Source organism: Herpailurus yagouaroundi, unplaced genomic scaffold, assembly GCF_014898765.1.
Source record: "Herpailurus yagouaroundi ecotype Mexico unplaced genomic scaffold, PumYag 142, whole genome shotgun sequence".
In the NCBI taxonomy this organism is placed as follows: domain Eukaryota; kingdom Metazoa; phylum Chordata; class Mammalia; order Carnivora; family Felidae; genus Herpailurus; species Herpailurus yagouaroundi.
This window is the reverse complement of record NW_024412397.1, coordinates 46320096-46331240: the sequence shown is the minus strand read 5'-3', so window position 1 is coordinate 46331240 and position 11145 is coordinate 46320096. Positions and strand designations below refer to the sequence as shown.

At 39.0% G+C, this 11145-nt stretch overlaps 1 protein-coding gene across 1 annotated transcript in view; it reads left to right on the top strand.

The window, feature by feature from the left end:
• Positions 1-528: 528 nt before the first annotated feature.
• PSMA8 (proteasome 20S subunit alpha 8) overlaps positions 529-11145 on the top strand; it is a 50074-nt gene continuing 39457 nt past the window's right edge. Inside the window, exon 1 of the mRNA XM_040479186.1 lies at positions 529-707. Coding sequence (XP_040335120.1) covers positions 606-707 — 102 coding nt within the window. The 5' untranslated portion in view covers positions 529-605. The remainder of the gene's footprint in view (positions 708-11145) is intronic.

Here is an 11145-nt window from a genome sequence, read left to right as displayed (position 1 = left end):
TCCTTCTTTTTATTGCCAAGTAATACTCCATTGTATATATATACCACATCATCTTCTGTGCAAAAAAGAAACACTATTTTGAAAATTATGTCTTTCCTTGCTTTAAACCGATGTAAAATATGTGAGAGACAGTGAAATGAAATTTACAATTTGAAGCTAAAATGAAGAGGTTGAGATTTAACTCACCCCTGGTGCTCTGACAGGTTTGCAAAAATAAAAATATCTGACCTTCAAATTTCTCTCAGTTAAGCTCTAGTCTTTGCTGTCATCTTTGTAACGAGTGATCTGACACCACTGCTGGAGCTACAGCGTGCTGGGAAAACTGGGAAGCCTGCACCAAACACCGAGGGTAGCAGAGGAACTCTGCCAACTCGCAAGCACAGCCGTGCCCAGGCAGGCCGGCAGGAGGACTTCTGAGGGGCACCTGGCCCCCAGACGCCAGGGCTTCCCCATGGCGACAAGAAGTGCGTGCCCAAACACTTCCGGGAGGCACTTTGAGGCCGGGCAAACACTTCCGGGTGGCACGTGGCAGCTGGGCGGTTCTTTCGCACGTCTCACCTGTAGTAGCGTCGTCCACGCCACGGGAATCGGCGTAGGCTTGTGCCATGGCGTCTCGGTATGACCGGGCAATCACTGTCTTCTCCCCGGACGGACACCTTTTCCAAGTGGAATATGCCCAGGAAGCGGTGAAGAAAGGATCCACAGCGGTGAGCAGCCAACTTCACCACCGCCCCCCACCCCGCCCACCGTGCCCGGTGTCATGCCTTCCTTACCCAGCTGCCCCAGCCCAAGGCTCCGGTGTGTGTGGGGGGGGGGGGGGGGGGGGGGGTCAGGAAAGGAGAGCCTCCCACTTGTGAAAATTGCTGCGTTCTTTTAATTGATGGAGATGCCCTTTCTGAAATTTGAGCAAGAGGCAGCAAGAGGTAGATTTCATAGGTGTGCAGCCGCTTTCAAAGGATAGCTCCAGACCCCAAACTAGGGTGTCAGTTGAAGCCTTGATTTTAGAAGCAATATGAATGCCGTGTCTGACAATAAGAGAAGAAAAGACTTCTAGCCAGTAACAGCCATCCTGAATGCACATAAGCCACTTCCGCGGGAATTCACAGATGCGTGGAAAAGTAGCAGTTACTTTGTGTGGGTACTGTTGTTTAGCAGTAATTACATTAAAAATAGACCATGCCTGCCCCTGAAATAGGAACGATTAAAGTAAAATTGAATCTCTTGTTGAGAAGTTGGTCAAAAACGCCAAGCCAGTTATCATACATTTCCACCTGTTAAAAGTAATTGTCCTAAAGTTTTCTCCTGAATATTTGGCAGCCTTTTAGAGCCTCTAAGCCCCAAGAAACTCCGATCTTTTGCCACTTTTTGGTTGTTGTTCAAATAATGCTGTAATTCCTTGAGAGATTATACCCTACATTATATTTATGTATCCACATTTCTGAAAAACTTTTAAATGCTCAGGGTAGCAGTACTATTCCTGCCAAGTTTTAATTATATCTAATAATATTAGTGATTTATAAAAATTAAAAAGGACAACATTGCCCTGGTAACCAAAGATCTATTACCCCGAATCTTCTAAGTCCTAACCTATGAATTCAGAAGGATCCAATTTTTTTTTAAATCTCTCAAATTTCATGAGCATGTTTGTTTTGTATTTTGGAAATTGAGACACTAGCTATGAGACTACGCCATGCATTTCTAAGTGTAGCAGTGTCTGTATTTTCCCTCACTTTCCAAAGCAATTTAGTTATGGAAGGAGATAATTCACTTTTATTATAAATCTATCAAATGTAAAGTGGTAAAAAAAAAATAACACTAGAAAGAATCTTATCATTTTTAAAGTATTTTTCTATTTAATTGGGCCCTCTAGTTTTGCTTCTGTTTTATAAGTAATTTTTTTAGAATTGTAAATTTAAGAAAAGCCTGATGTAGCTTAAACCAAAAGGGTACCATTTTGATAAAAACAAAAAGTTATATAATCCCCAACAAGGCATGAAGCATATGGTTAGAAAATAATGCCCAAGTTTTAGAGCCTAAAATAAAGGAAGTAATGGTGGAAGACTGGGGTGTAATAAGAAGCCACATTGGCTCATTTAAAATGTTTTAAGAATGCTATAGAACTGATTGATAGTTCCTTTGTAATGAGCTGTAAAAGGGTAAAGATATAAAAATACCTATAGTGGGCATTTTTAAAGATACATTGGAAGGATGAGACAGTTTCGTCTCAGGATTCTGAAATTATAATTTGCATCTTTGCATGGAGTTGTTCATTGCGTTTCCTTGAGGGTGCTATGACCTTTTATGGGGGGTAAAGTTTATAATGGCATTTATTAAAATACGCCACAAAATACTCTGTCTGTAAACAGTAGTTGCTGTGAGGACTTATAAATAAGCCAGGGCTGACCAGTTTTGACCAGCATGTGGATGCAGTATTATTTAGTAATACAGGAAGTTATGGGGACCACAGTTAGAGTCTTGGCCTCCACTTCCTTCTTATTGATTATCTTATAGCATGAAATGAGGCAAGAGGTCTGTTTTCTTTTTGCTTTACTTCCTTCTTTTATAAATGAAAAACATGTTTGAATAACATCTTGGAGAGGTAATACCTTTCTTCTTAGGAAAAAAAGTCATGAATCCTTTACAGTATTCCCATGAAAAAGGTAAGATTTATTACCATTCCTTACACTGTCCTTTCTCTGACCCCGAACTGTTACTGGCTCCACGTTTCCTACTTTTTCAAATCTTAGCTTCACATTCTGGCCGTCAAATTCTTCCATAATCCTTATCAACCCTCTTTAATTAAAGGGGCAGCTTCATTGGTTTACCCATATGTGTTTGTGCCCTCATAGGTGGGTGGAGGAGAAAACACCTTTATTTCTGCCACACTCCCTCTTATTTATCCTTTGGGAATCGCCTCACATTGCTTCTCCTTGATGAAGCCTTCTCTGATCCACTCCAGCCATCATGGCTCTTATTCTTTTCCGGCATTTATAATCTGTACCAACTATTTGGCCTCATATTCACTTTATTGTCAAATTTTTTAAATGGTTATTTATTTTGAGAGAGAGCACACACAGGAGAGAAGCAGAGAGAGAGGGAGAGAGAGAGAAACCCAAGCAGGTTTTGCGATGTCAGCTCAGAGCCTGATGCAGGGCTCGATCTCACGAACCCCAAGATCATGACCTGAGCCAAAGTCAAGAGTCAGACGCCCGACCGACTGAGCTACCCAGGTGGCCCATGGTCTCATATTCACTTTAATTTCAGGTCTATTTAATAGGCTTCTCACACCAACTGGATAGTAGGATCTTGAAGAAGCTAGGTAGCCTAATTCCTCTTGTATTTATATATATACCACATGATATACTACAGTGAGGGGGCTAGGTAAGAAGTAAGCATTTAAGTAATATTTCTTTTGTACCAAGTATTTTATGCACGTTTTGTAATGTTAAGGACAGTATTTAACTCCCTTTTTTTTATGTGTGGAAACTGATTCATGGCTGTGATAGCTTCCTGAAGGTACTCAGCTAGAAAATGAGGGAGCCCATATTCACACCTAATTTTTTCCACTTCCAAAACCTCTGCTCTTTGCATTGTACCATGAAATTTGTTCAATAAATATTTGAATATTAATTGGCTATCACTATCATGAATTTGGAAGGCAAGTATGCATCAGGTAAGGCAACCAACTTCTCTAAACTGCAGTTTCTTTAATACTAAAACAGGCAGCAAACTAGCACCTGCTTCATAGAGCTGATGTGAGTTAAATAGGTAATAATACATGTTAAGCATCTTGCACAGTGTCTGGTTCACAGCAGCTATTTAATAAATGGTTGCTATTATTATTTACTCTCCCTTTGCTTTCTCTTTTCCCTTCACTTTTGTCTGTGGTTCTTCTAGCACATTCATTTTTGTTGAGCACTTAGATATGCCAAACATGGTGCTGGGTTCTGGGGTTTCACAATGAGTAAAATCCCTGTTCTTAGAGAGTTTACTATCTTGCAGGAACATTAGATGATTAAGTGAATGGTCCTAACTAGGCCTAAATGAGTATTATAATGGGGAGAATGTGGTACAGTATGGGAACTCTAGATGTTAGGGAGATTCTCCTGAGGAGGTGATATTTAAGTAAGCACTTGAAAGATGAGCGGTAGCCAGGTTAAAAAGTGGGAAGGGGGAGGGGTATTTTAGACAAAGGAAATAGCATGTGGAAGACCAAGCAGCAAAAGACAACTATGTTCTATGAATTGGAAGGCATTCCAGATCACTGAAGCAATGTAAAAGCAAAAGAGAGATGCAGAGAGAGAGAGAGATAAAACTAGAAAGAAGGGCTGGATCATAGAATGACTTTAAGGAAGTAAGAGGCCTTGAAGGATTTTAATGTGGCTATTGTCATTCTCTGGATTATTACTGATCTCTCCTTCTAGTAACAGACTGCATTTGTCCAACCACAGAGGCACTCACACGACTCACATAGATGCATTCATAGTCTCTATCCTCCTGTACACAGTGATAAGCATGTGACTCAAATCTAGCCAATGTAAGTCCATCCTTAGGACTTTTTTCACACTAGAAATAGAGGTAGCTTTTTTACTCTAGGACATCTGTTGGGACGTGTGTCCAAGATTGCCAGTGGCCATCTTTCTTTTTCTGTAACAGAGAAAGTTTCTGTGCATTAAGAGAGCAAAAGGCTGATATGTAAAGAGTAAATATTACAGTCCCTACATTTTATGGTTCCAGGTCCAGTTCTGTGCTGTCTCAGTTTGCTTAGTGAGAAATGGTCCTTACTAGTACAAGTTTTTAAGTAGAGGAATGACACATTCAGATTTTCTTTTTTTTTTTTTTCATGTTTTTATTTTTCAAAGATTTCTCAGAGTTTAATGTGGTCAGTGGATTGGATGATATCACGACTGGAAGCAGGGAAACCACAAAGGAGTCTATGAAGTAATCCAGATGAAATATGATAGTTTTCACTAGGGTTGGGGCAGAAATGGGAATAAGGCAGATTTTAGAGAAACTTTAGTGGCATAGTTGATACAATTTGATTATTATTTGGGTAGTATTGGGGGAGAGGAAGAGGAGAGAAGGAGGTACTGCAGAGGGAGGAGTCAAAGATGGCACCTCTGTTTCTGGATTTAGCCTCTGGGTAAATGGCCCTGCCATTTTCTTAAGGAATATGAAACTTGACTGAAGTTTGAACCATTGAGGTTTGGGACTTGTTGAGGTTGAAATGCTTATGGAACTATAGTAGGCAACCTCTAAAATGGCCTCCAGTGATCCCCACTTTCAGATGTTCATGCCCTTGTGTAATCTTCTTCCCTTGGGTGTGGGCTGAATCTAGTAACTCTCTTCTAGGGAATAGGATAGGCAAAAGTGATGGGATGTCACTTCAGAGGGTAAGTTTCAAAGAGATGGTGACTTATGTCTTGAGCATCCTCTTTCACTTTCACTTGCTTGTTCTTCTAGCATGCAGTTGCCATTTTGAGTTGTCCTATGTAGCAAGGAATTGAGAGAAGCTTCTGTTCAAAACACAGTAAGGAACTGAAATCTGTAGCCCTACGATCCCTGGGGAACTGAATCTTGCTAACAACCATGTGAGTGAGTGTGGAAATGGAGCCTCCCCTATGAGCCTTGGGATGAGTACAGCCCTGGAGGACAAACTTGATCACAGGCTTGTGAGAGACCCTAAGTCAGAAGGTAAACTGTGTCCAGATTCCTGACCCACAGAGACTGAGGCATGAGTCTCTGTTTGGAACTCAGGAGATTGATCTGCGGTAGAGATAGTAATTTTGAAGGGCATTACTTCTCTCCCCTACTTAACATGTATGTTGAAGGTCAAGCGATGTTGAAGGTCAAGCGAATGAGTATTCTTGAGTTCTGTCTTCACTCGAGAAGATGAAGTATAGACTGTAGACTAATGCACTATGTAGAGGATAATCTACAACCATGAGGGACCTTAATGATTTGTGTGTAATCCACCCTGGCTAAACTCTGAGAGGAGTCGGGGGTAGAAACCATGTTGCCATCAGCTGAAGGATGATGACACTATTTGGGTTTGAAGGGGTTGAGAGAGAGGTGGGAATGAAATTAAGTGGTCTTTAAGATTTTAAGAGAGACTTTAGCATATGTTTAAATTGCTGGTGAGAATAAAGCCTGTAGAGAAATTCAAGGTTTGTTTGTTTTTATGTTTATTTTATTTATTTTTTTAACTTTTTATTATTGAATATTTGGAACACACAAAGATATAAAGGGAATACCATAATGAACCTCTGTATACCCATTACCCAGCTCCAACAGTTATCAACATTTTACCAACCTGTTTTATCTTTCCCCAACTTTTCCCTCTTTCCAATGGAGTGATTTTAATTGAATTTTTTATTGAGATAATTGTAGACTCACATGCAGTTTTAAGAAATAATACACAGGGATTTGGGGGCACCTGGCTGACTCAGTTAGTAGAGCATGCAGCTCTTAGTCTTGGGGTCATGAGTCCAAGCCACATGTTAGGTGGAGAGATTACTTAAATAAATTAACCTAAAAAGGAAAAAAAAGGAAGGAAAGAAAGAAAGAAAGAACACATAGGGATTCCTTGTGTACTTTGCTCATTTTCTGCCAATGGTAGCATTTGCAAAACTATAGCTCAATATCATAACCAGGTTGTTGACATTGATAAAAGCCACCTATTTTATTCAGATTTCTGGTATCACTTGTGTGCATTTGTGTGTATATTAAGTTGTATCAGATTTTATTGCCTGTGAACTTTCTTATATCCACAGTCAAGATTCTTTTTTTTTTTTTTTTTTTTTTTCCTGAGAGAGAGGCAGGGCGGGGTTGGCGGGGGGAAGAGGGGTAGAGAAAGAGAATCCCAAGCAGGCTCTGCACTGTCAGCACAGAGCCCAATGTGGGGCTCAATCCCATAAACCGTGAGATCATGACCTGAGCTGAAACCAAGGGTTAGATGCTTAACCAACTGAGCCACCCAGCCTCCCCAATACAGTCAAGATTCTGAATAGTGCCAACTCCACAAGGATTCCTCATGATGCTCTTATATAACCACACCCACCTCCTTACCCTGCCTGCCCTACACACCCTTGTATCCATAGCCCTCATCCTTGGCAGCAGTCATCTGCCCTCCGTTTCTAAAATTTTTTCATTTCACTTTTTCATTATGTAAATGCTATTCTATAATATGAAATCTTTTGGGATTTGCTTGTTTCCCCTTTTTCCCCTTGATCTAAGTTGTCGCATATATCAACATTTTATTGCTCAGTTGTATTCCATGGTATGGATGTACCACAGTGTTTATTCACTTGTTGAAAAATATTTGGGTCGTTTACAGTTTGGAGCTGTTATTTATAGATATGCTATGAACATTTATAGCAGTTTTTTTGTGTTAATATAAGTTTTTATGTCTCTGGTATAAATCTCCAACTGTGCAATTACTAGATTATATGGTAATTGCATGTTTGGTTTTATAAGAAACTGCCAAATTGTTTCCCAGAGTAGCTGTATCATTTTACATCCTCACCAACAGTGTAAGAGTAATCCAGCTTCTACACATCCTTGCCAGCATTTGGTGTTATTATTTTTCATTTTGTTCATTCTGATAAGCGTATAATGATCCCTCTTTGTAGTTTTAAATTAGCAGTTAAATGGCTAATGATATCAAACACATTTGTATGTGCTCATTTGCCATTTGTATATCTTCTTCAGTGAAATGTCCTTCATGTCTTTTATCCATTTTCTTTTTCTTCTGTCACATTTTTATTAAATTCCATCCAGTTAACATACATTGTAGTATTAGTTTCAGGTGTAGGATTTATCACTTACCTGGAATACCCAGTGCTCATCACAAGTGCGCTCCTTAATCCCCATTGCCTATTTAACATCCCCCAACCTCCCCTCCAGCAACCCTCAGTTTGTTCTGTGTAGTTATGAGTATGTTTTATAGTTTCCCTCTCTTTTTTTTATCCCTATGTTTTTCTGTTTTGTTTCTTAAATTACACATATAAGTGAAATGATACAGTATTTGTCTTTCTTTGACTTACTTTGCTTAGCATAATACTCTCTAGCTCCATCCATATCATTGCAAATGTCAAGATTTCATTCTTTTTTTATGGCTGAGTAATATCTGATTGTGTGTGTGTGTGTGTGTGTGTGTGTGTGTGTGTGTGTGTGTGCCACAATTTCTTTATCTGGTCATCAGTCAATGGACACTCGGGCTGTTTCCATATTTTGGCTATTATAGATAATGCTGTTATAAACATTGGGGCACATGTATCTATTTGAATTAGTTTTCTTTTATTCTTTGGGTAAATACCTAGTAGTGCTATTGCTAGATCATAGGGTAGTTGTATTTTTAACTTTCTGAGCAATCTCCATACTGTTTACCACAGTGGCTGTACCAGTTTGCATTCCCACCAACAGTGTAAGAGAGTTTCCTTTTCTTTGCATCCTTGGTAGCATCTGTTGTTTCTTGTGTTGTTAATTTTAGCCATTTTGACAGGTATAAGGTGATATCTCATAGTTTTGATTTTATCTTTCCCTGATGATGAGTGATGTTGAGTATCTTTTCATGTGTCTTCTTTGGAAAAATGGCTATTTGTGTCTTCTGCCCATTTTTAATGGGATTATTTATTTTGGGGGTGTTGAATTTTTTAAGTTCTTTATATATTTTGGATACCAACCCTTTATCACATATGTCATTTGCAAATATCTTCTCCCACTCTGAAGGTTGCCTTTCAGTTTTGTTGATTGTTTCCTTTCCTTCATATCTTGATGAAGTCCCAATAGTTTATTTTTGCTTGTGTTTCCCATGCCTCAGGAAACGTATCTAGTAAGAAGTTGCTATAGCCTATGTCAGAGAGGTAACTGCCTATTTTCTCCTCTAGGATTTTGATGGTTACCTGTCTCACATTTAGGTCTTCAGTCCATTTTGAACTTATTTTTGTATGCAGCATAAGAAAGTGGTCCAGTTTCGTTCTTTTGCTGTCCAGTTTTTCCAACACCATTTGTTGAAGAGACTGTCTTTTTTCCATTGGATAGTCTTTCCTGCTTCGTGGAAAATACCATATAGTTGTGGGTCCATTTCTGGTTTTTCTATTCTGTTCCATGGACTAGGTCTCTGTTTTTGTGCCACTGCTATACTGCCTTGATCAGCACAGCTTTGTAATATAACTTGAAGTCGAGAATTGTGATGCCCCCACCTTTGCTTTTCTTTTTCAAGGTTGCTTTGGCTGTTCAGGGTCTTTTGTGATTCCTTACAAATTTTAGGATTGTTCTAGCTCTGTGAAAAATGCTGTTGGTATTTTGATAGGGATTGCATTAAATGTGTAAATTGGTTTGGGTAGTATAGACATTTCGACAGTATTTCTTCTTCCAATCCATCAACATGGAATGTTTTTCAATTTTATCCATTTTCTAACCAGATTGGCTTTTCCACTGTTGAGTTTTGACAGTTCTTTATGTATTCTACATCTAGCCCTTCATCAGATGTAGGGTTTGCAAATATTTTCTCCCTGTCTGTAGCTTGTCTTTTCATCCTCTTCATATGGACTTTCATAAAACAAAAGTTTATAATTTTGATGAGGCCCAATTTAACAGTTTTTCCTCTTACGGTTCATATTTCTTGGTGCCAAATCTAAGAACCCTTTCCCTAGTTCCCAAAATTTTTCTCCTGTGTTTTTTCCTGAAAGTTTATAGTTTTGCATTTTACGTTTAAATCAATGATCTATTTAGAGTTAATTTTTGTATATAGTGTGAGGTATAGGTTGAAAATCATTTTTCAGTGGAGTATTTTGAAATCTCAGATATTTCACAAATAAGTAAATATTTCAGTATACATCTCTAAAAAATAGTTTCTTAAAACCATTATCACTCCTAACGAAATTGACAAAAACTCCTTAATATTTTGTAATCCTCTACATTCTGGTTTTCCTTGTTGCTCACAAAATATCTTTTTGTAATTGTGTTGTTTAGGTCTGAATCTAAAGTCCATGCATTGCTTACCCTTAGGCATCTGTTTTAGTCATGAACATCATCTCTTCTTTTTTTCCTGGCTTTGACTTCTTGAAGAGACTGGGTTAATTGTTCAGTAGAGCATCCCACTTTCTAGATTTATCTGATTGCTTCCTTGCTGTCAGAGATTTTACTATTTGGAGAGAAGAGTCTAATGAATAAATAAATAATCGTAAATGTGTTGACTGAAAGAACAAGTTATTATAAAGGGTAATAGAGAAGGACTCCTTGAGGTGAAATTGAAATGGAGACTTGAAATAGGAAAAGAAGCATTCCAGGCAGAGGGACTTGAAAAAGTCTTGAAAAAAGGTAATGTGGCTGGAGCTTGGTGAATAACAATGACATACTGTTGGATAAGTAGGCAGGAGCCAGATCGTGTTCAGCTTTATAGGAAAGACTAAAGAGTTTGAAAAGATTTTCTAAGTACAATGGAGTGCTGTGGAAGGACATTCACCTAGAGAGTAATCTTGACCCTATTAAGGTTTTAATGCTCACCTTGGCAGCTTTGTGGAGTCTAGATGGGAGTGCAGGGTGGGGGTGGGAAGATGGAGAGCAAAGGTAGAAAGGGGAAAACTATTAGGCTATGTAGTTGTATGTGATCCAGGCAAGAAATGATGGTTGCTTGTACTAGAATGGTGATGGGGAACTGGTTAGCTTTTGTAAGTGAAATGGACAAAAACAAGGTAATTGATTGGAAATGGATAGTGTGAGAGGAGGAACTATAAAGGATAACAACTGGGGTTTTGGCTTGAACGGTGGAATGGATGGTGACTCATTTCCTCACATGACTCTGGCTGCCAGTTTGTGATGCTTTTTTAACAAGTTATGAAATAGTCTTCACAGATAGTCTTCCTGCTTTTCTAGTGTTGTTTTTAAACTAGGTATGGATATTGAATTTTATCAAATGTTTTGTAGCTTTTATCGTTTATACTATTTAATTGTTTTAGTTAGGACTCTTTCAGTTGCAAGCATGAGAAACCCAACTCGGGGCACCTGAGTGGCTCAGTCCACCGAGCGTCTGACTTTGGTTCAGGTCCTGATCTCATCGTTTGTGAGTTGCAGCCCTGCATTGGGCTCTGTGCTGACAGCTCAGAGCCTGGACCCTGCTTTGGATTCTGTCTCCCTCTCTCT